Source organism: Polyergus mexicanus, unplaced genomic scaffold (genome assembly GCF_030449975.1).
Source record: "Polyergus mexicanus isolate NDT 795.1 unplaced genomic scaffold, iyPolMexi1.0 SCAF_26, whole genome shotgun sequence".
Taxonomy (NCBI): domain Eukaryota; kingdom Metazoa; phylum Arthropoda; class Insecta; order Hymenoptera; family Formicidae; genus Polyergus; species Polyergus mexicanus.
The window spans coordinates 4,641,827-4,668,939 of NW_027223346.1; the positions used below are offsets into that span (position 1 = coordinate 4,641,827).

The window sequence follows — 27,113 nt, forward strand, 5'->3', positions numbered from 1 at the left end:
ATCCTATGGTTTGCCACCCTATAACTTACATTTTATAAATTATTTTTATATTTACTATTAACTATTACATTTATTTCTATTTAAAATTATACTAATAATAAAATTATAATAAACTATATATTAATTTGTAAAATACATTGACAGTATATAAATGGCATCTTATTATATGTTCATAGATAATTTTATTTATATTATTTCAATAATATATAAAAATATATAAAAATAAAAGAGCATAATACAATAATTTTAAAGATCTCGCGACAACTATATTACATATTTATTAAATGTATCGAACGCAAAATGTATATATTTTAAGTGTTTCATACTTACTCTTAAAATAAGATAATCAACCCACGGTATGCTACTGAGCACTATGCCGATCATAAGTGCAAGGAAACCTAGGCAGATTGCTGCTATCCTACCTGCAAAAATAATAATAGTAAGTTAATAGTACAAGCATTAAAACATACAGTATTAAATATATGCAAACTTAATGCGCGTTTGCGCAAACAATTTTTTTTTTTTTTTTTTTATTGGAAGGTTATCGACATCATATACATATATCTATCCACTACTTTTCATAGAGCAAGCATTGACCTACATTTGAAAATTAGTGCCCAGTATCGAGAATATGCGTTCATTGAGTAACTCATATTCTATAATTACTGGCAACACTTCCCAGAGAAACATATTGTTGTAAAAATTTCGTACATACAAAAATTATTAAAATAAAATGATCAATTTATTATTTACTTTATCGTGCCCTACATGTGGCAAAATTTTTGCTTATGAAATTGCCATAATGTAATTATACAATATATCAAAAAATATCTTAATCGAAATGTTGTGTGTGTGTGTGTGTGTGTGTGTGTGTGTGTGTGTGTGTGTGTGTGTGTGTGTGTGTGTGTGTGTGTGTGTGTATGTATACATGTATATTATATACATATAATATAACTTTATATTTATGCTGAATAAATTATTAATACAAAGTAGAAACGGTTAGCTCGTATAATAGTGCGTAAATAACCTGGAAAATATATTACGAAATACACTTTCCATAGCGATAGCTTAGGATCTTAGATTCAAGATTAAGCAAGACTCTTTGCCACCAAACTGGTAGTCCTTGTTATTCGTTGAGAATTTGTAAATCCTTAGAAGACTTTAAACGAGAAGTGTAGATAAAAACTTACGTATATTATCTTTAATTGCTACTTGAAACAAAGAGATTTGCATGAAATAATAAATTAATTTTGTATTCAAAAATTAATATTTTTGGCAGCAATTAATCCTTGATTTTACTTGCATTTATTCATATGTCACATATATGGTATATGGATATATGTGTGTTGTAATAATTATAATTTTTGGAGAACTTTATGATTTTGATCTTAGAACACTTCGCAGAAGTTTATGTAATAAATAGATAATTAGTGTTGACATGAGATGCCATGATGCATATTACTAGTAAATGACGTCAATATTTCTTGTGACAAATTACATCTTGATAAAAACCGATAATTTATCATATCAATTATAATTTAAATGCATTTAAATAAGCGTCATAATGCTTTGTTCGCTGTGTCAATAATAATTATTAGTAAAATTGAACGTTCGCAGTTATTACACATAAATATGTCTGAAAATCATTACGCGAAGCTATCTATGATTGACATTGAGCGATTGACATTTATACATTTTTCTGCTTAGGAAGCATCGGTAATGTTAATTGGATAATATTCCGAAGTCTAATGTCTTTGTGACGAGCCAGATGTATAACTTACGCGATAATTCGAGCGTTTCGTTACATAATTGTTACGAGATCCCAGCATCATTGGAAATTCTTCATTGCGTATAAGTCGGTCAACATGCTTTCACTCCCGAATTAAATGTAGGACGCTAATGATGCAATTTTGAAATTACCGTCCAAAGCCCCGATCCATCGACGTAATGCATCATATTGCACATTACAGTGCGCTCACAATTATGGAAAACATTCTAGTAACCAATCATTTACGGTAGAGAAAAATAAGAGGAATACATATACGTTGTTTGATTCACTTTTCTTCGTCAAATTATGTTTACAACCAAATCCACATTTACATTGTCGAATTGACGCTAATTACGGCTGCAATTATCAGTTCGATAACAGTAAATGTAATCTCTTCTTAGAAAAACGTGAATAGCGGACTGTGAACAAAAGATAAAAATACTGATGCTACCAAAAAAGAAAGGTACTCGGCGATCTGGTCTTTTAATCTTCTCAATGAAACTGTCAAGAATTTCGTTGGCCAAGGAATTCACCTGAGGCCATTCAACGACCTTGAATTGCATAATATCCGAACAAATACTGACGTTTGCAAACGTTTCTTAATATTTCTAATAAATTATAAATATCTCTCAAAGATATTTTAATAGAAAAATAGATTAGAACAAGATTACTCTTCTCAATGACCTTCATGCTCCTTTAAATTTTTATTTAGCAATAGTTTATACTGTCAAAATTTGTTGCCCCATCTATTTGTTATTTCTGTATCTTATTCTTAAATATAATATTATATTTTATTTTTAAATATAATATTATATAAATGACTTGTCGTCATTCTCAATTATTTAGAATGTTTTATTTAATTTAATAGAAAAACATTTTTTTGCCATATCCCAGTTGCATCTAGTTTCTATTAATCAATTAATATATTCATATACAAGTGCATGTATATTGCTATAATTACTAATCTCATTTGGTCTCTAATACCGTATAATTTTATAAATTTATACTTTCTTAATTGATATTCATATATTGAAGCCTAATTAAATAAGTAGCACTCTCTCTCTCTCTCTCTCTCTCTCTCTCTCTCTCTCTCTCTCTCTCTCTATCTCTCCGTTTTCATTCTCGTTATTTCCGTTAGTAGAAAGCATTCGATTGCTTAAACTATATCCGCATTCTACATACATCCGCATGATTTTCTCCCAGATAATTTGATTCAGTTTCAATAAATATTGCTTAGCAACATTATCTCTCTATGACCGTAGTTTTTATTTCATGCATCTATGCACAATCATTTCTCTCTATAAGAGACGTTTCAATTCTCCGTACAAGAGAGACCCTTTTACGAGATAGTCAGTATATAAGTAAAGAGATTTTTATAATGTAACATTAATATAATTCACACAACATAAAGTAAGATTTATTAACAATCTTCGTTAAAAAAGAACAAATGGAATATAAAGTAATAGCGTTTAATTTACACCATAAAATTAATTGTGTATATCGTAAATAAATTATACTTAAGTAAGTAATTGATCTTAAGAGATGTAAGATTGTGCCGTTCTAAAACAATTTCGTTAAAGTGAACAAGCAAATTATCATTTTTAACACACCGCATCGATTACACATATAATGGGAATTGATTATCCGTGATACTATCTCGATATCTAAGGATTATTCGCGATAGCGCGAATAAGTCTTACAATTAGTATAGGAAAGCAGTAATGCGCGATTGAAAGGATCAACATAGTGAATGGAACGTTTATTTGGCAATTTATAATTCGCATATCACAGAGAGAGTGCAAAATAACTCGCGCGCTGCTCACACAAAGCTATACGGTGCGTGGTATTTGTTAACCGTGAGTGGTATAAATTATCCGGGAACGGTTGCGCAACGCACCTTGCGATCTCTCCTTTCTCAGATACCGGCCACCGGCCACCGGCCAGACGTGCCCGAAGTTCGATTTCTTAATCTGACCTCGAGAAGATGCGTGCATCGAAGAAACGCAAGATCGATCTCGTTCGAATCACTCGGTTATTCTCAATTTTTTGCGAACGATCGATAATCCGAGTAATGATTCACAATCATCACGGTTATTAGCTCGTTCCGTTTTAGCTTCGCTTATTTATCGGTATAGAAGAAGCTATAAAGTTAACAGGTAATATACAGATAATTATTAATATTATTAAGAAGCAAAAAAAAACTATTAGAACTATTAAAATTTTTAGGAATCTTTTTACACGAGTTCGAAGAACTTTTCAATTAAAAAGGAAAATATTATGGATGTTAAGGAGAATAATAATCTTATTATTGTTACAGATTAATCGTTGCCTTAAAAGAACAATGCTATTATACTATTTATAAATTATCTTAATTTTGTCAGAAAGAAATAAATCATCGATTATCGATTGTGGTTGATGAAATAGCGAGCGACGTTCAAGTAGCTCGTTAAGTGAGATTAATTTGCAGGTTCTTTAGAACATAAAATGAAGCAACGCGAACATAGTTGATGATCCTTTAATCACGTTGGTGTGATAAAAGCCGCTGAATATCACTTATCGCGGTCTAACTATCGGTAATTGTACAAGCGATACTTAATGGCTCATTGTTTCCCTCTTATTGAGTTTAAAGAGCTACTCAGTTATAAGTTGCTCATTACGTAACTCGCGGTTAACTTACATCGTAATCCTTGAGGACTCTTGGCATTACACTGCATACCATTATTTTGCATAATAGTTCCACACGCCGGAAATACGATATGGGTGATAAACGCGATTTTTATATCGCGGCTTTTATATCGCGAAAGAGAAATTAGAGAAATGGTAAAAGAGATTTTAAGAATCTTTCAAGAATTAAGAGCCCCTGAAGATTCGAGAATCGAAAAATGAAAGAATAAGCATCAAGATTCCCATCAAGAATTTTAAAAAGGAATTTTAAAATACAACAGTTTTTCTTTATAACGATCCCAAGAACGAAGCGTCTTCCTCTCTCTAAGGAAGGAATTCTGAGAAATGTCTTTTCGACCTTCTCGCTGAATTGCGTTCCATGGTCCTGTTACATACATTAGAGTTAGGTACATCAGCGATGTATCATCGGGTACGTAATACGTTATAGCTAACGCTATTTCCGGCCTATGAGAGACCAGTTTAAAAAAATCCGAGAAACGGATGCAGAACACGTTCGCGAGAATCATCACCGTTCATCTCGCGCGGGATGTAACCACCATAATAGAGATTACGTGATTGCTTCCTACGGCTTGAAAGCCGAAGGAAAGTTTTCTCTATATTACAAATGTTGTACAAATTATCCGCGGAGACGTTAAGCCAAAGCACACACATGGACAAGAAAAAAAAAAAAAAAAAAAAGTAAATTTGTTAAAACATCAGAATGTATGATTACGATTAATTTCTCAATTAGTATATATCTTTCTTAATTAACTAATAATTAATTCTTAAAAGTCAAGTGTGGTTCATTTTGACTCTATCAATATTTTTGCAATAAAATATCCCGAAGATCTAAAACAATAAACAAAATGTTATAAGAATTTATTATTTAACTTTTGTACATGATCATTTTCTACAGAGATATCAAGGAATATATATAAATTTTCCAAGAATTTTTTCAAGCATTTTGAGATAGCTAAAACTGCGACAGGACATTGTGACCCATATGTGACCAGGAATAGAGCGAAAGAAATATGTGACCTACATACAAGGGGATTAAAATCCTTATCAAAAATTTTAATAAATCCGCATAATATGCAATTTCAACCAGATTCGTTCCCACGTGACACTTAGGAAATAAAGAGAGAAATCCTCTCCTTTGGAGAGATATCTAACGATACCCAAGCATCAACGTATTTTAATTGGCCGCAGATGCACGTCCGCGTTCCTACGTTGTTACAAGCAAGCAGCCGTTCGTTACATGCGGTAATGTCGCCGCCGCGATTTCGGAGCCGCAGCATCCGCGCGTAAGGTGCGTGCGTACGGTGTGCGTACGGTTTCTCTCGATATTGCACACGCATCTACCCAGGCAGCACCGCGTCTCCCTCGCCATCCCCCTACTCCTCCCTCTATCCCTCCTTCTCTCTCCCGTAAAAACGTAAGAGCGAAAATTCTCCTCTCGACGAAGCGCAATCACGATTTTGCAACGTCTCTCTCGCGCTCAACTCGTCGTCTGCGCGAACACGCAGTACAGACGCAGCTGCGTGCTTGTATGCGAGAAACTGTGCGTAGCCGCTAGAAAGTTTACAGTTTGCGGAAGAAGCGGATACCCGCGGTGCCCCGATACGGGAAAGCTTCCTGTAACGCGTACAGGATGTCCCTGATTAATTTCTCTCTAATCCCTTGAATACTATGGAGCGATGAATTTCTATTGACTATCCCCATATACGAGTATCGATGTCACACATTGTGTATTGCCATAATGATTTCTCGCGCATTAAAATTATAAACTTTCTTACATTTAGTCTGAAACTTTTTATTTATTGGTCAGGATTATATCGGATAAGGAGATTTCTTGATGGCTTTCTCATACAAACGACGCGTACGTACACTATTTGATACTATTGGAGCATAACACTGATGATCGCGTCGTAAACGTCAATCAGTAGCCGCAATGTAGCCTACATACTAGTCTATCGTTCATATGCACATCTCAGTTTTCTCGCCGAAAGTATTATAGATCTTCTTGAAATGAGAAACGAATAATTGTCTCAATGAGAAAATCCGACAAGAGCTTTTTTGTTACATTTTTCAATACGGATTGCATGAATTTTTTTATTATTGCGTAAGGATTCTACATAGCTGAAATTTTTTTTCTTTTTTCGGACAGTAATAAAGTAACTTGACAGTAATACGCCATTTTACGCGTTACTAAATGGCGGGGAAATTCGAAGCGAAACGGGACATTACACGTATATATTACATTTTGTTCCAGTTTGAGCCATCACATATTCTTGTTGATATTTAAATTCGCCGTGAGAGAGAGAGAGAGAGAGAGAGAGAGAGAGAGAGAGAGAGAGAGGGAGGGAGGGAGGGAGGGAGAAACATATATGGTATATAAATAGTGATATTTTCCGAAATAAGACAGACAAAAGATAAAAAATCTGCTCCGAAAATTAATTATTAATCTAATCTAATCTAAAAAAAAAAAAAAAAAAAAAAATACAGTTTGAATATTATTTAATATTATAATAGTTATTTAATATTATAATAGTTCAATATTATTTCAATTTGAACCATTTAATTTGATATATATATATATATATATATATATATATATATATACTTGTTACGATCTATCTCTTTTAGTTTAAAAGATAAAAGGGGTGGCCACTTTTGGCGAGATACCCTATATGTATATATTATATAATATCTATTCAAATTTGATTACATACATTTTTGTTTGCATATAAAATTGTTTAGAAAACAGGATTTCTTCAAAACTAATAAGTCATGAGAAATTGTTTATAAAATAATAATATAAAAAATTAAATTTATCGCATGTGACTCTAACTATAATATTATACTTTTCCTATTTATACACTCGCTAATGTCACTTTCCTTCGTGTCATTATCAAAGTTCTCGCATTTGAAGCAAATCTATTCGTCCAATAAGACTTTTAGAGCGCGAGAGGCTTTCCTCCGTGCATAATTTTGCGTAATCTTACTAATGCTGCAATAAGAAAAGAAATGGAGTCATTTATGTGCACGCGTTTCACGTGCACACTTGACATCGAACTCTCCCCGTAATTCCTAAGCGCGCTTGAAAACGATTTCTTTGCTTGCCTATCATGCATGACGAGAAAATCATAGTATAATATTTATATCTTAACATTTTGCGAATGATAATACAATTGTAAACCACAACGACAGTATAAATTATTCCTCAATGCATTTTTACAATCTATGTCACTAATAAAGATGATTTTTTTTTAACTGTAATTTCCCATAAATTTTTATTTATAAAAGAAATGCTTATACTATTTTTGTTATACATACCTATTTTAATATCAGCCAGAAATAACTTAAGATATAGAAATTTAAACTCGGATATAATAAATTGTGTGTGATATTATTGGTCAATAATACTATGATGAAATAGAAAAATGATATCCAAAATAATTAAAAAAAATATATAAATCTGCATAGCAACAGGCGATGTTCTTGTAATATAAAAAAATATTTTTTTTACGTCGCAAAAAAACTGTTGGAATAAGTTAACGAATAAATCCTTAATAAGGATATAATATTTTTTCTGTTTTCTTTATAAACTTATATCAAGAATTTAAAATCTAATCTATCCGGTTTCTTATAAATTTATAAAAAGTCGTGTAACAGGAATTTTTAATACTCCTCGCGTTATACAAAAAATTAAAAAAAATATATTATTATATTTTAACGTTTATTAATTTTTTAAATAAATAATTTTCAGAAATCACGATCACATATTCTGTAAATAAATAACATTATTGAATAAATAAATAAATGCAAATAAAGAATTTATCTATATAATTAATTGAACCAAGAAAACACATATATACACATCTTTTTTTTAAGCTAAATAACTCTCATAAGTTACATTGCTAAGTTTATATAAATCTTAAATAATTTCTCTTAATAATTTTTTTGACAAATCTTGATACAAGAGTCTATTGGCAGTTAACTACAGGACAATAAAAATAATATTTTTGATTGAATCGTTATTTAAGTGACTTTTGGATTTTTGATACGGTGAGAGATTGCTCAGTTCAGTGAAATGAATTAAAATTAATTAATAGTAATCTCATTAATGGTAGTGTACGAATAAAATATGTGAAAACACCCATTCCAAAGATCATATTTGCAAATTTATGGAGCTACCAATTTATGAATTCATCGAAGCAGATACAGATATTTAACAAATTAAATGAATCTATTGTACATACTTCGACCATGGAAGACGGATTCGTCTGATTTTATAATTAATTTGTTGCTATATATGGTAACTCTAATCAGAAATGTAAATGAGCTGAATTTTATATAATTATTGATAATAAAATATAAGTTTTGTCAGATAATTGATAAAAAATAGAGATGGTAAAATGGAAAATAAACAAATAAATATTTATGATCATAATCTGCATTGTAAAGTAATATATGTATCGCATAGAATACTCTTTCAATCGCATATGCTAAAGATCAAGGCAACTATATGATTTAAGAAATCTGGAATGCAAATCATCTAACATAAAAAAACCTTGTAATTGTTATTGAATACTTCTTAGAGTATGATACTTATCGCTTTATGTAAAATAGTTTATGACAATTCAAGAGAGAGAGAGAGAGAGAGAGAGAGAGAGAGAGAGAGAGAGAGAGGTTAGTGTGAAGCTCGAGATAAAGTCGCATTAGAAATGTTAAACGGTATGTAAAAACGGTTCTCTCTAGTTTGTATCCAGTCTTAACTGCGCTCTAGCTTTTTATGATTCTCGGTAACATATTCTAATGCACGAGAGAGATGTTTATTCAAATAATTTCTCGATTTAAAAAGAAAAAAAAGAAGGCGAGAGATACTAAACAAATACTATTTTGCTCAAGAGGATGATAAAAATGCAATCACACGCATTCTGCGGGAGACTCGGCAATCTCGGCTATAAAACCTTTCACATTTTTCTCTAATGATATCTTAATCTAAACTACAGTCCCAGACCTTCGCTTTGATACAACTTTAGAATGCCACCAAACGTGCAATTTTTTTCGAAATCTCGCCAATCATTAGTGTGTCTAATGCATCGAACTTACAACATCCGGTCCAGCTATAGTTATTATACATCGATTCGCAGTCACGCAAGCCATATTTCTACAAGACGATTGCAATGTCCCAATTAAAATAGAAAGAGAATAAAGAACGGATATATCTTGAAAGATAAATTTTTACAAGAGACACTTTTCACGTTTGTTTCATAGTTTAATTTATTTTAATGATTCATAAAATATATATATGTGTGTGTGTGTGTGTGTGTGTGTGTGTGTGTGTGTGTGTGTGTGTATATGTAACAAGCTTAGCGCAACAAATACATATATTACTGTTTGACGAAATAAAAATACATTCGTATTGATTTGTTCGGAAAAATGTTTTCTATATGTATATTCTCTCTATTTGTAAATAAAATATATATAGTGAAATACATATGAAATATAAAAATATAAACAATTCGGAAATCTTTTCCGACAACTTAATATGTTGGAAAACTTTTAAACTGCTTTGATGTTTATATTTTGTTGAATATAATGCACACTACCGACAATATAGTACACTGGAAAATAATCTATCTAGCGATATTATTTTTCACTTATGTTTTAAGAAGAGACACCTGATCAGTCATTAATAAAAATAAAATAAAAAGAAAAGTGTCTTGAGACGGCAATTAGAAGTGATAACCTGCGCTTTTTTTCACTATTATAGCTTCGTTGCCTTCTCGGAATTGCTTCCGTTTTTATCCGTTGTTATTCTTCATAGCGATTTTATGCTAACGCACTTCTTGCAGACATAAGGAAGCGACTAAAGTAGCAAAGTTCAAAATTCGAGTATGCGACTTAGTTTTTTTGTACATGCCAGAAAGCTAATCTCATTTAAATTGATTTAAAATGAGTTATGATCTCCATTCTCATTAATATCTGTCTGATGACGTTTCGATTCGTCGGAATTGCAACGAGCGTGATACGAGATATATACGTGTATCACGCTCGTTGCAATTATGACGAATCGAATATATATACCAAAAATTATTTTCTTCTTATAGAAATGTTATTCTATTTTTTCTTTAAGATAGATTTAATTTCTGGACTTTTTGGTTTCTAGATTATTACTTGTATCGCATCGCTCGAGCTGTTATAGATTTTCTAATCTAAATATATTGTACTATACTTGAAATTAGTTGGTCTCAGCTTTCCGATAAATTATATTTTCTATTTAATTAAATTATTAATTTTTAACCTTATATTATCTAGAATTGATCTTTACACCTAGATAACACATTCAAATTATTAAAACACGTGAAAGAATTTATGAACGGAATTTCCATGAAATATGTTGACCTCGTCCTTACGATATCTCCATCAATATTGATTGCACATCAAAGACTGTCTGACGTAACATACTTATTTTTGGCACCTCTTCCACTTATTATCTCATGGTTTCGCAGTTGCTTAATGATTGTACGTAACACGTCGCGAGGATGCGAGGATATTCATGGTGTCGATTCGTAAAGTATGCGTTTACATACCGAGAGAGTCGGTCGGTAGTGGATCTGCCAGTAATGGACCGTGAACAGGGCCGGTTTCACTATATTTATGCAATCATTGAACCCTAACGCAAACCTAATCATCAATCACTATATACATATATTATGGGCAATAGTATTTTACAAGAGCTACCTGAATTTCTCCATTCTTCCTTTATATAAGTTATAGTCTTACGTGAATCTAAACATGCTACTTAACGTACGATAAAGTTAAACGATTTCTTTACAACATGAAAGCGAGAGAAAAGAAGAGATTATAAGATCAATTTCGAAAATAAATACTGAATCTTAATATTTAAATTCTATTATATTACTTCCTTACAATGTAACTCTTTTTACACACCATCATATTTGACAAGTTCCTTTCTTAATTTTTCATACATTTTGTTCTCTCTTAGATTACACACTCTTATGATTGTTAAATTTAAATATCAAGAGAAAACATAAAGATATTTTAATTGATCTATTAATTTTCTGGTCAAGATAAGAACAGAATAATTTGTAGGCGTTTCTTCTTGACTTGTTGATTGACAAGAAGACTGCCTCTTGGACCAACGCCTGAAGCCAGCCCTGGCCATGGGTGAAAGTGATCTCAAAATCATTAAAGTGGCCAAACCTGTCGTGTTCGCACCAGTTATATACTTCATGAATAATATACACTGGCGTTTTGAAACGGTCGCGTAAAAAGCACGCGATAATGCTGCGTATTTATGTTGTTTGGACAGCCACGATTTTGTAACTCCAACTGTGCATTCCAAAGAAAGGGATTGTCTAGATCGAATGGAGCGTAAAACCGCAGCGAAGCAAGCTTTTCGCGACGAGCTGATAATACACACGTGTTTCATTCAAAGTGTGAATGAATCTTATTTCATGACTCTGCAGTTATTCTAGTAGTGAAGATTACACGGAGAGTATAAGATTTAGACCTTAAGGCATTCTAAGGTCAAAGTAATCTACAATCTAGGTGCTAAAGAACATAAAATATAACGATGCTAAATAAGTACAATGTCTTTGTTGATATAATACATTAACTCATGCATTTGATTGTCACGGACTCGACGACAGGCGGAATTGTTCTATAGGATTTTAATACAAGTTATGCGATAGGTCGCGCAACCGCAAAATTGCGCAAAACAGTTGGGTCTGCTTGCTGTTTCCGGCTGGTTTCTTATGGTGCAGTGCACCTGGAGATTTCTTAATCTTAGACGGTATGTTTTTTTTTACAAGATACGAGTCATTCAACGTCACGGTCAACTATCACCGTCCAGTACATCGTAAGAACCTTCGATACGTAAGAACCTTCCGTTTCAAATCACCTTTGCCTTACATTTACCGCAATTTTCTGTTTAACAACTCTTTGACGTATTAGCCCTTTTTACAATGTCTCTATTTTTAACACTAGATAATAGTTTAAATTTTCTTAGTATTAACCCTTTGTGTGTTATGGTGAAGTCTATTTCACTATTATTTCACTATTCGATTATTCATTATGCACTATCAATCGGCGCGACAATGACTTGCTATTTTTTGACAGACTTCATCGAGAGTGTTTTGCTCTATGACAATGATTCGAGGAATTTACACAAACTTCCTTTTATACAATTTACCGTTGAAATGGAAAATTAACGCTAAACGGATTTCAAAGAGCAATGAATGAACTTTGTTCATCGGGGTGTTGTCAAAGCTTCGTCTATCAAGCAGAAAAGACGTAAATTGAAATATTGTTTGCTCGCGCGGGAATTTTCCGCATATCGTTATGCGAAATAATCATACAGTTAAGGACACAATATTGATTTGTACTGACTCATAGCAAACTATACGAATTAACATAGTAGAAATGACAATTTTAAAAGTTCCAGATGTTTCAAATATTATTTGACTTTTATATATTTGCCAAAATTCGGCTTACTCTTGATGTCTCTACAATAGATCTTAATCTCATAACATTAAATAATTCATTAAATTACCGACGCCCTGATTCTGTATTTCATTTTGTCTTGGACATATCTCTATCATATCTGATAATTAATTATCATAACTCAATAAAATTAATTTTCATTTTATAAATCTCAAGATCATCGAATTTGTCATTGTAATTGTTTCGGGAACTAGTAGTGAAATAAAGAGCACACGATCTTGACCGTGCAAGAATACAGACATCTCTTGTTCCACGACCTTCGATCTTTTGTTACCGGATTCATGCCATTCGAACCACCATCTCGACTTCTCGAGTGAGTACAACGGCCTAACGAAATCATCGACCTTGGGTTGCCATGCAATCGACTGTAAGGACACCACGTTTCATATAGAAAGTCTACTAATATGAAGTAGCGCAATATTGTAAAAAACAATTTAAAAAAAAAAAAAAAAAAAAAAAAAAATTAAAAGTTCTACAATAGAATTAAATTTTATTGGCATTTAGAATTTTTAATTGCTAGATTATTCCGCTGAAAAAAGAGGAATACGCGTTTTGTTTTAGAAAATTGGCACGCATTTGAAAGCGCTCTTTTAATGTTTTAAAGTCAATATTAATCATATTACATTGGCGTTGTAAAGTTAATTTAACTCGTTAATTATAGTTTTCTACAACCATATAAAAGCTTGCTAGATGTTTTACTAAATGCACTTAAACTATTAGTTATGTTATCTCGTTCAGAGTATTTAGCAGTATACATGCGAGATTGTTCTCGTACAGGAAGAGAACTACAAATAGAAAGCAGTAAATTCGATATATCTATACGGAAAAACTCACCACCGCTGACTTCAATGAGAATGACGATTGACGATTTTTTAAATGTTAAGATTATATAAAAAATTGTTACTTACGATTATACAAACATACGATTATTTTACACGGAAGTATCAATTAAACTGAAACTCGCTGTAATTCTGAAGTTTCTATAAAAAAAGGATAATTAAGTCGCGAATATTTAATAAAATCATGAGATAGAATATAAAATACAGCTTCAAAAAGATTTAATCTCAATTGCATTCAAGTCCAAATGTAAGATGTGTGTATATATATATATATATATATATATATATATATATATATATATATATACATCTTACATCATTATATATATATATAAACCAGTTTCTCTATATACAGAACTAAAAGCTTATCTTCTTCATCTTATCTCGATCTATGCGACCAAATAATTTTGCCATTAATGTATTTTTATTGCACGATAAAAACCGAATAGACTTGAATAATCGATAGTCAATAATCAATAGTCATAATCATTGCAACACTATTTTAAAACTTGTCTTTCTTTTTTGCAAAACGTCAATGTAAAAGATAGAAAATGTTGTTTTTGCATACAGTTTTATTCTATTTTTAAATAATCTTGCATATGGAATGACTTAATACTTAATACCACTTGTGACCTTCTTGTTAAAGCCTTCATTGCGCAAGAAAATTGATGTAATTTGATTGATGTAAGTGTGTTAATAACTTCCGTAATAAGGGAAAATAGCGCGATTTTCTATGATAACAGAGCCGTGATCTATCAGTAATTTAAAGTGATCTATCAATAATTTAAATATGAACTCGAAATAAAGTAGACGTATCGATTGTTAATTTTTTTCTTACGTTAAATATGAATATATACTGAGATTTTAGATCGCTAATGCACAAACATTTTGAAAAAAATCAGGAAACAATTTTAATCATTTCCAGAAAGAATATAAAAGCGTTGAGTGCTTCTTATCAATGAAACATCACTTTATATCGTAATTTGTTAATTGCCGATATCAAATATGAGATTCACCGATTGTCTCCATTCTCGTCTGAGAATTAGTGTCGTAAAACTTCCAATTTTCACTCATTCATAACGCTTACCGTCTAAATCAGCTTCCAATGACTCAAAGAAAATATACGACTTCCAAGATATTCTGCATACAAAATACCTTTTATCTGTCATATAGAGGATGTATAATCAGACTCTGGTTGTTCTAGTTTTGTCACGTCGAAGCAGAAGCAGGCGAGACAAATTAGACAGAATATATATCAGGTATTATATATCGTATATATGCTTGTGTGTGACCCATAAGAGGAAATGGAAAATAATGACACCACGCTTCTTCACATGATACGACACAACGCGGTCAAATTCGAGCTCACGTGATACGATAATGATGCGTATACATATATCTCGCCTGTCTGCAATCGCCAACTTGTATATCATGACGCTATGTAATGACAGGACGTGGCCCCGTCTCATTGCAGGACAAGCATATTAGAAAGTCGATAGCGCGGATCTATGAATGTGGCATAGTAATGTCAACGCGCTTCGCTACGATCTATAATAGATAAATGATTTGCGCCGTGCATTGAACGATTTATCATGCTTCTTCAATCAGAGCCTTATTCAAGCGTTCTCGATCGCTAAATCCTAGCGATATTTTACTCGAGTGTTTTGGCGACAGTTGTTTTGTTTATCGAGTGTACTCGTAATGCGCATAACCGACTGCGAAGATTTCGCAAAATATACTGTCATCGATTTAATCACTCTTAATGGCAACCGGTTTTATTCCTTTTTTTCTATTCTCTCATTTGTCGCAATTTTTTTTTTATTTATTAGTTTGACCATCTTATACTTGAGCGAAACGATTGCACAATTATCAAGATTCGAATAAAGATCCTTATTCACAGATGGCTTAATGTGAGATTTTATCATGCAGACTATATGACCTCGTCATTAACGCGAAAGCATTAAGATGTTAAATGATATCAGTAGTAATCTCTTTTTTGCGGCAATGCGAGAAAAAGTAAGAGAAGGAAAGAGAAAAGAGGAAGGAACTATTCCAAAAATGCGCCGATTTCCGGTTTGCGTGGGGAAAAGTTAAAAGAAAGATTTTGAGGACGACAAGATTTCGAATTACGTAAGCGTGTCTATCTCGCGTGATGCAAAGCGTGAGTGAAAATCGTGCCATGCTTGCCATTAACACCGTGTTCGATAAAAACAAGACGAGCAAAAACTCGTATTTTCTCGCGGAACCTAACGGTATCGCGGAATGAAGGATACGGACGTAGGATGAGGACGTTTGCCCAGAAGGCAGAACGGCATAGAAAAAGCAGAGATGGATTTCCTTTCTTTTTCCTTCTTATCCCTTTGACGTTTTTAAACAAACAAGTGTGTTTTAATAGCTTTGCAATTATATTTTTATAAGAGATACAGCGATATTTAAAAATTGAAGGAATATATAATCCGAAATCATAATATGAAATCTAATACATGAATAATGTATAAACATGTTGTAAGAAATGCCTTTTCCCTGTCTATCGCTCTCAAAGATTTCAACGCCGGCTAGAATATTAGCAGAGACTTTAACGCTAAATTAAATACGCTGCATTTTATAATATTTGCTTCGTATATGTATTATATATATATATATATATATATCTTTCTTTCTCTTTTTGTTCTGCAATGCTTCGAATAAAATTAAGTAGAAAGCTCTTTCCCTTTGAGAATGTTTCTTACATTTGGTACATTATATACATATATCGTATACGTATATAATATTGGTCTATGATGTGTGTGTATTAATTATATATTAACTACTTTCTTTTAAGATTTTAAGAGATTCCTGGCAATCAAAAATTTCTGCTATTCCTCGAAATAACAAACTTTTACGATAGAATGTCAGCGTGAAACATGTCGGCGATAGTGAAGCGTAATCGAAGTGATGCGTAACGTATAACTGTGCTGTGCAACCTGTCCTCTATCACTCGCGTTCCACTGACCCACTGCACTTCGGCCTTAGGTATGTTGCACAGAGTGGCTAATATTGCCTACGTGTATGTACAAGATGTTTTGCCGCAATCGGTTTCCTTGTTAACGACAGATTTTTCCGTGACGGCTTTTTCGTAGAAAAACTTTTTAAAGAAGTTTTATTTGTGTGCGATTTAATTCGATAAAGAAATAAATGACAATCTAATCTAATTCTATTATAATATCACGTTATAAAATATAGACTCGTTAACGCGCAAGAATCGATAATATTATAAAATGTTGATGTATATATCTATCTTTGCTCGATGTCTGAAAGTAATATCAAATATTTTTTCTATATACGCGAGGCACAAGCGGAAAGGAGCAACGTACTATTCGGCGCACTGAATTTCATGCATTCTGATATTCATGAAGAATGATTTAATTAAGATGACTTGCTAATTTGTAACTATCTTGCAATCATTGCACTCGGATTACTGGAATTTAATCAACAACATCCTGAAGACACTTTAATTATAAATTACATGTTGAGAAACTACAAATTATATCAAAACATGCTTCTAATAAAGTAGTGTTGCTATACCATTATACATTTAGATTTGCGGTAACTGACCGTATTTAACATTTTTTACCGTTAGAGCTTCCGGAAAATATGAAAAGTGATAGACACTATTATATCATTTTCTTTCACGAAAGCAAAAGTTATAATGGAAGAAAGTGTAAAATAAAAATATATACAGTATTTCAGAAAGTGTTTTCTCACACAACACATACACATGTTCCGTATCTTCAATTAAAAATTAAAAAATTACAAGAAGAGAAGGTGCTTGATTAAATTTTCATAAAAAGAAAAAGTAAATACAAAATTAATTAATCAAAAGATTTACATGCAGATCTAGATCAAATCAAGAAACGTACCATGTATATTTGCGATACGGTTTCGAAATTTTCATCAACTGCATGTAGCTTACATTGTAAGTAGTCGTAGGTCAGAGTAGAAATATTCTAGATCTAGATAGCTGCGCGAAATGCTCCAAACTTTCTCCCAATTAAAAGTTTTCTGAAAAATCTGAAGCACGTTTTGTGCCGAAGATATCAACCGCTTTTACTTTAAACATTTATATTATTTTCAAATAAAGTAATTTGTTTTAAATTCAAAAAGTGATATTTCTCTTAAACATTTTAATTAAACAAGAATATATCGATAAATTAGATTTCTTATCAAAAGAAGAACTATTGAGTTTTAAAATAAACACTCGTCACGAGAGTCCTTACTGTTCATGAAAATATTGAGTGTCGGAGAAAAAAGAATTAATTAATATCCCAAGGACAATTGTAAAAATTTTAATGAGATCATAGTAAAAAGATAAAATTTACTTCTTGCCGGCGCGACTTCGCAAGGATTTAACGTGAAGTACGGTATCGCGCTCCTAATCGACTACACGGGACTACCATTTGAACAACATATAACTTATTCACAGGGTGAATTTAGTTATTTTCTTTTTACAGCTGTAAAATAAGACATAAGGGAATTTATTTCACTAATAAGTCAGCTGTTGCTGGTGAAACTAATTGTAAGTGTTACTCTGTAATATATAACGTATAATTTAAAATGCATTCTAAACATTCAATAAATTATTATATATCATTTGCAAAATAACGATGAAATTGATATAAATTCAAGTATTTTGTTAACACTTGAACAGTTTCTCCACGGGGAAACTGTTTGTCTTATATCTACCATTTTTCTTCATCAATTAACGTGACTTGCATATGTGTATTCAAGCGATGCTGGAATTAGCTAAATATTTCGTGGCAATCAAATGACGTTAAATTTTGATTGTCTTTACAGAATAATAAGTAATTAAGAAAGTTGACGAGTGAACAATGGCAATTTATAATTCGTGCTGCAGCCTTGTTTCGGTCTGATTGTCGGCATAAATCCCACGCGTATCTAATAACAAGTTATCATTAGTCGCGGTTAAAAATTACGGCTTGTAATAAATTAATCAGATTACCACTCGAAAGAATTACGTAAGAGCGAGCCTCGTTGCTGCTTAATGTTTTAAGATTAATAAAATTACCACTCTAAAGTTTCTAAATGACTGATGTAATAAAAATAGCGGTAGTGTAATAAAAAAATCAATATAGAAATACATATTATAAAAAAATTGATGCCAAGAGAGAGAGAGAAATTTTCAAGCGCGATGGACTTCTGGCTTTCAATGTCAAACTTATCGAAACTGTCAATCATTAACTATCGTATTACATAATGAATATAATAACTCACCGTGCCTAAGTTTTCCTTTCTTAGAGATTAGCAAGGATAACGGCCTCGGCACTTTTTCGGTGCAAATAGTGTCAATGTTGTCAGTTCTCACACCAAAAAGAGCATTCCTGCCGACTTTCATGTACTGCCTGCCCATCGCTTTCGGGGATCCCGTTCCAAACAAAGATGCGATAAACTTCATATTCGATTTTTGATTGATTCACAAATCGTGCAGAAGAATTTTCTCTTGAGCTCTTTGATCGATAAAAAAAATCGATCTCACCCAAAAAGACACTGATTGGTTCTACACCAATTAGTTCGAACCAATCACGTCACTTTTATTTAACTTAATTTTAACTGTCTGCAATTTATTTAATTAATAATATTTCTTAGAAATAATGTTAAACAATGTTTGTTAATCGCACTTTTATTCAGATCGACTCTCAATAATCCTCGAACAGTCGATCTCTTCGATTGATGAATAAACTGTCAATCTCAGTCGAATAAAAGTTCATTATATAATCCAGAGGCAGCTATAATTAATCACTTTACGCTCTGATTGGCGATTGAGAGCGCGTTGATCCAGAATTGCGCGTCTAGAGGGGATCATCATCATCATTATCATCATCATCTGACGTTACTGCTCCGAGCATTGTTGTTGCTGTGAGTGCGTACCTGCGTCATCATTATCGCCGTCGTTATCATCAATATCGCCTCGTCGTCGTCGTCGTCGTCGTCGTCGTCGTCGTCGTCGTCGTCGTCGTGGTCGTGTCGATAGCGCGGTTTCGACAGATACCACCACACCACGTGTCTCTTGCGTTCGTATTACGCACTGGACTTTCACGCCTGGTCCAGGTGAGACGCGCGTTACCCCGGCTTCACTTTCACTTGTCGTGATCTCGTCGTTGGTCCTTTATTCTTGCTTTTTGCCTGAAATGCGAAACCAAAACGTGATTAAAAAGAGAAGATAGAAGCAAAAAAGAAATCGGCCACGCCAATCGCGAAAATACCGGAAAAATACAACGAAGAGCAAACTATTTCGCGACGTAACCGACTGTTTGCCATCGAACATGCATTACGTAACTGCAAAATATCCATTTATGTGAAAATCTTTTTCATCACAACTTTGTTGTGTCGATATTAAAATCGTTTGATCAAAATTATGAAAATATCGCCGAATTTGTATTTTTGCAACAGGTACAATAATCTGTTAGCCGCATTTTTCTTACAAACACTATAATGTAAAAATCGATACCGCACATAAAAATGGAATATTGTATCAAATCATATGTGTAAAATTTATGTAAAATATTATGTAAAAATATAGTTCACTATTGTCGTAAATTATATGTAATATTTTCTATTAAAGATTTATTTTTAATTTTGTATGACTATCAATCAATGCCAATATTGCAAACAGTGATTGTCATTTCAAGCATTTATTATATGACATAAAAGTACAATGAGATCAGCGTGAGAGATAGAAGATTTTATAAATATTGGGAAGAAGATTTTATAAATCACTAAATATTGTAAATATTCAACAAAGAAAAAAAATTCTCTGGAAAATTCACGTGTTGCAAAAAAGTCGATCGATTATAGCAAGGATCACGGAATAAAGTGGAGCCCTGCAAAAATAATACACGCAATCAAGTAATATCAATACAACAATAGAATACAATCGAAAATATGTTTATGTCTGCAAATGTTTAATAGCTTCTAAATGTATCTCACAACATTAGCAAAAAGATTTTGTTTTTCTAGTTCTAGTTCAAGCGCAAATCAATAATATATTATATGATTATATGATATTATATGATTATATCCAATTTTTGAAAATACCACAGTTAAATACTCTTTTAGATTAAATTTTAAAAGATGAAATTATCGTATATTTTTGAGAAATTAAGTAATAAAGTTTTATTTTTCGATTAAATAACTAGAAATTATAATAAAATTATATTATATCAAAATTTAATTACGAGGTAGAATATATAATGTTTAAAAGATGTTAAGAAAAATTTTCTCTGAATATGATTAAAAATACACAAATACTATTAATGTCTAAAATACTATGTATAAATAACTTATTTCTTAGAACATCTGATACGTATAAGTTAATTAAAAATTTTTCATATATTGGGTAGGAGTGGTGCTAATCGTCTTGTAATATATAAATGCTACGTTACATAAAGTGATACTTGTTGAGTGAAACAGTCAATTAAGCAATTATATTGCTGACGCACGCAATCGTCGCAAATACCGAGGTTTTGTACTTATTATAATTTATAAATAATTCTCGCGGTCAATTGCTGCGATTATAATAACAACATGAAATTAAAAAATATACGTCTATATTTAATATTATAAAAATAAATATATTATGTATTATTATAAATTAAAATATAATATATTATATAAAATTAAAATATATTATAAAAATAAATATATATATAAAAAGTAAATATATTATAAAAATATTATACATCAAACGAACCGTACTTTAATCCTTAATTGCGTAACGTGAGATCTCAGATATGAATAAATATAATCCATGTTTCAGCAGAATATCTTTTTCCTTTATTTTTACGCTCCACACGTTGCATAACTTAGCTTAGTTCCAAAAAAATCAAAGTCTATCACGAAAATAATTATTTGAAAAAATCATCTAACGTTTCGCCAAAATTAAATTTATTGCACAATGCAATATAAAGGCATCTCTTCATACTTTTACATGACCTAAGATCGCTGACACGTAATCTGAACGGACGAGTCGTTAATGAGCGGCGTTAACCACGAGAACGGTCACGTTTAAAAATGCAAAGTTTATTCCTTCGCGTTTATCCATTTTTTTTCGTACGACTTTGGGAAATACCGGTGAGAGCAGATCGGTTAATACAACATAGAACTAATTTGTCTTTCGATTACATATATTCGGCGCTCATCGATACTCTGATATATCATGTGACAACGAGAATCATTCATAATGGTATTTTTACACGAGATATTTCGTTATTTTTTGCTTCATAACTTTATTAATTATTGTACTTTTTTCAAAAGACGCAAACTAACATAATGGTTACATTGAAAGAGAAAGATGGAATTAATTCAGAAAATCTCGTTATATCTCCTTGCTTTACATTAAGAAGATAAATAATCTGTAATATTTAACGGAGCCAAGATTAAAATACGTATTTACGTTGAACGAGATGCAAAGCAGATTGCTTTTTCAATCATGAAACTCGATTAAAAATTGCTTATTTTATTAACGCTTTATGATCTCGATATTTTAAATTTAAAAAAGAAATAATAGAATTTTTCTTATTAATTCTTTGCAAATTAGAACGTAGAAATAATATTAATAAACAAATGCGAGAGCGTGTTGTAAAATTAAAGCGCGTGTCTTGCGAGTATGAAATGTTATATTAACTTTAAATATCACACAACCTGTATCAGAACTCGCATACTTTCTCTCAATTATAAATTGTTTGGCGAATTTTAAATCGGTTTTCCCTCAACAGAAAAAACTTGAATAAACATTCTCTTCTTTATAATCTTTCAACATTTGTCTGTGGGATTATTAATCAAATATAGAAAGAAAAGAAAGACTGGTCAGAAAGTCACCGAAATAACAAAATTCACGTCAATTTATTAGCGCGTCTGTCTTAAATCTCTTCGAGAAGTATTTCTTGTACAGTAAATACGATGACACAGGTATAATCGTCATTGTAAACCGATGACTGAAGCAATTTCCAAGAACAAGCAATCCAACATAAGCAATGGTTTCCTAAGATGCATGGAAACAGGATTTAAACGACGTTAGATTTTTTTTTTATCAACTTTACATCTCAAGGAAGCTAAAAAAAATTAAATGGCACAATTTTTCTACTAGTCATGGCCAGTAAGTCATAATGATGATAACCTAACATTTAATTATGATGTTCGAGCGAATCTTATATACATAGAATGGTCCCCAAATTGCAATGCCGTTCATATACACAAAATTCGATAATTGAATTGCTTCAAGGCCTCTAGAGAAGTGATTAATGATCACACATACGCGTCTGCTACAAAAATGCGATTGCATTGAAGCGTTTCGGATATATCACGCGTAAAATTATTTGCCGTTCTTTTTCTCTTTCTCTTTATAACGTATATGTGCGCACTTGGAAAATGATATGCGCTAACACAATCTTACGGTCGCAACTTTCTGTCTCGTGTTTGCAAGGGCGATCGCCAACGATACTTTCGGTACTTTTACTCGGCACTGTCTCTTATTGTTAGTGCCTAATGCGCCGTTACAACCAACATACGCATTGTTCAACTGGTCCTACCGCTTTCGCACCTCGACGATAGTAAGTCAGATAATTCCATATCTGCCTCGATTGCCTGCGCAAGTTTACATTTATATGATATATCGTAATTTTTTATTCCTATCATAATCTGTACTTTGTGTCGCAGATGCAACGAATGCAGTAATGTAAGGGACGTGATAGAATGTACGATACTTTACATTCGGAGAATTCGTTATTTTAGGTAAAGATATACAGGTAAGAAGAATGGCGCGAGAGTGATCCCACACGAACTATGCAAGAAATTGTAAATTTTGTTTCATTAAATGCGTGCGTACAAAATGTGTGCTTATCTCTGCTTAATATACTGTTACGACTGTCGTGCATAATCGATACTCGCAGGGCAAAACGCATGATATTTTGCGATAATAGCGTGCAGTTTAGGCTGATCAAGCTTGTATTTTCGCCTATTAACAATATATAACTACGTACCGGCATACATATACGTTAGCGTTAATTGCTAATCCCGTTATCTTAATCATAGCTGATAATCAATAATGACGTTGATGGTGTTTTCAATGTAACTTTCGATCAAGGATCAAGGAACAAGATAGTCCCTCATTAAACGTTACGTAGAAAAATGTTAATATCTGTTACTAAAAAGTAAAGCTAGTAAAATTTGTACCATTAGCAAAAGGTTCATTGAATATTCACGAAGAACGCCCATGGCGTACAAACCCCCTAATCTTCTGCGAATTTTTTCTAAAGTCTTTTTAACCTTCATCGTAGATTTGGCGAGTCGCGTAAACAGTGGTAAACAGTTTGCCTGGATATATTACGCAAGTTTATTTTTCGTATAAGTCTTTTGCATGAATTTAATATATGATTGATATATCTGTGATCCTCTTTAGAAAAAGATCTCTATTATTATATAATAATAGACAGACACACACACATATTACAGAAGTTTGCTTTTCGCAAGTATCGTATGTGATTGATATATTATCTTTCTATGTGATTACAAAGATCTATTATTATACGATATAATAATAGGGTATATTTTTGTATAAAAGTTATCTTTCCGTACGTATTTCGTATAATGAATCGCGTGAGTATATGATTGATATATCTACGACTAAATCTATTATTATCTTCCCAGCACTTTTATTTATTTTGTAACCTTCACCATCGTTAAAAATTTTCCTTTTCCACTTCCACCTCTCTCTTTTCTCTCTTTCTCTTTGCCACATCTATTTCCAATCTATTCGTCGCAGCTAAGTAATGATAATGACCTTAAATACGATGGTCGTTCCAACTCGCGATAGCGAAAAGGAAGTCTGATAGCTGCCTTTCCATTCGCGAATACAAGCAGGAGTAGAGACACGCATGACGCACCGCTTCCGTCTGTTATTGCGCGCACGGACGTTAAAACTAGATCAAGCTTTCACGACCTCCCGACGTTACCGAAAGAAGTGAAACCACCCCGGGATGATGTCGTACCGCGATGCCGCTCCGCCAAACCGTTACGCCAAACTTGCTTGACAGAGTACGCAATGACACGCACAATCGGTGACTCCTCGAATCCTCGACGCATCGCGAAACTTTCGCTGACAATGAGAGATCGAGCATCAAGGAAACGCAACCTGGCATCCGTAAATTATTATCGTTCCTTTCTGACAAACGTCCTTGCCGGATTTGATTCTAGTTACATAAAACGTGCTCTTTTGTGCTACGCGCTGTTTATACGCGATCCTTCCACTCCTTTACGATTTCAAGAACACTCTTTGTTGCAAAAAAATCTTACAAAATGTGTGCCCGATATCTACTTTATTTTGCAATATTTATTTTATTTTTTTTTCTATTGACAAATTTTATGTTTTTGCTTTATTTCATTACTACTCGATTTTCGAGATTAACAGGTTTTGTGCAATTTATCTCTCGCTTTCAGTTTATTAATTATGCATTGTTATACATGTATATTATTTTAGATTATTGACGTAGAATAATCAGTGATGCGGAGTTTTCAACACGGAATATTCCGCACAATTACATATGACACTCTTTTTTTTTTTTTTGCTAGATGGATAAATACTTGGATATCTATAAAACAGTTTTTGCTCTTATATTCTTATTATTATATTTACTTTTTCTGCATAATAAATTGCCTGTTATTGTCAGTTGATTTCTCAGTGTTATTAACAGCATATTATCAACAGCAATATTGATATAAATTGCTTCATTAATATTAATAAAACACAAACTTTTTTTAAATTTGTAACAATTAAATATTACCTGATATCTACGTACGTGACTTATGTAGAAAGCGTAAGACGGATCAGAAAAAAATCTCAATATACTCACAGATTATAAAAAAACTTTTAGGAAATTACTAAAATTACTAAAATTATAAATATTTTATGTTTTAAAATCAGGTTACTTAATGTTCCAGTTTTGTTGACAATAATACGGGTCTTTGTTTCGTCGATCATGGGTTATTTCTTAATTATATGCAATCTTAATTGGCTTTCTTTAATTAGATCATCTTTCACGAAGAACCGCAACTGCGCATTTAATTGGCCATCGATAATTAGTCGCTTCAGAGAATCAAAAAGTCTTTTGATTTATTAATTAATAAGCATGCTAACTAAATGCGAATGTTTACTTTATGTATAATTAAGTCATTTAAATTTTAATTAAAAAAAATTGCTATTAAAATTACAGATTTTGTTAATATACAATTTATTGTTTTTTTCTTTTTATATAAATGAAAGAATATTAATCTTTTTAACTAACTGCAACTTTTAAAATATATCAACGTTTTAAATATATTTATGTTTATTTTAGGTATATCTACGTTTGTTTTGTATATATTTTTAATACTATTGTAAACGACAAATATTGTGTATTATTATTATTATTATTATATATCAAAATAAATTTTATCGAATATAATATTCTTATCTAAATCACAATAAATCTTTGTTTTTCAACATTAATATTTACTTATCCCATTGACTCTCTTCGACATATTCGTGTTTTGAATGCCAGCAAATATATTTATTGACACTACACACTTTGTAAAACGGTTACCATGCTTTGAACAATTAAAAAAAAAAAAAAAAAAAAAAAAACCGATAAGAACATTTTGTTTTCTGGCAAAATATATCTTTCTTATATTCATCAAAATTTTTGAATATTTTTGAATATTAAGAACGTCTCATATATTAGTGCATTTTATTTTAAATTTGCCTTGCATTAAGATATTGTTGTAGCAATATCAAAAATATATTTGCCTGGCATGTATCTTTTTAGTTTACGCGCAACGGGAATTGAAATAGTTTAAAGTAGTCTCGAAAAATTGAGCAAAAATTATTACACAGAAGCACGTAATCGTGTTTCAAATGTTCTCGTACCCTCTCCTCTCTACCTCGTGCTGACGTTAAACTGCTTTCTCGGGGTTTCTTCAAATTTCGAAATAAACTGTGCCGACCATATTAACTTGAGTAAAGATTAACTCGTGAAAAGAGGCGATCGCTAAGGAGGGAAACTTTCCATTTCTTCCTTGATGTGAAAAGCATCGCGCAATTCCGGTAATTAAATATTAAAGTAATCTGCTCGCGGACCGAAACTTCGATCCTCGATATGAAAACCGTTATTTTGATGCAACCGTGTAAGTGCGAGTGCACCGAGACTATGTGTCTAAAAACCGTGGACGGGGAGTATATACAGATTGCAATAATTTGAGCACAATGTTGTCAGACGCAA

The 27,113-nt window shown here is 32.0% G+C and overlaps 1 protein-coding gene across 2 annotated transcripts in view; it reads right to left on the reverse strand.

Annotated features, from left to right (window-relative positions):
- The window catches only part of Dsb (debris buster), a 35,609-nt gene that overhangs the window by 5,195 nt on the left and 3,301 nt on the right, over window positions 1–27,113 (reverse strand). Inside the window, exons 2-4 of one of the 2 annotated variants that reach the window (XM_070314324.1) lie at window positions 19,732–19,986; window positions 19,078–19,652; window positions 331–422 (exon numbers count right to left, since the gene is read on the reverse strand). In XM_070314324.1, the coding sequence (XP_070170425.1) occupies window positions 331–422; window positions 19,078–19,258 (273 nt within the window). In that variant the 5' untranslated portion in view covers window positions 19,259–19,652; window positions 19,732–19,986. Of the gene's footprint in view, window positions 1–330; window positions 423–19,077; window positions 19,987–27,113 lie in introns of both variants that reach the window. The other variant, XM_070314322.1, reaches the window with a different exon arrangement.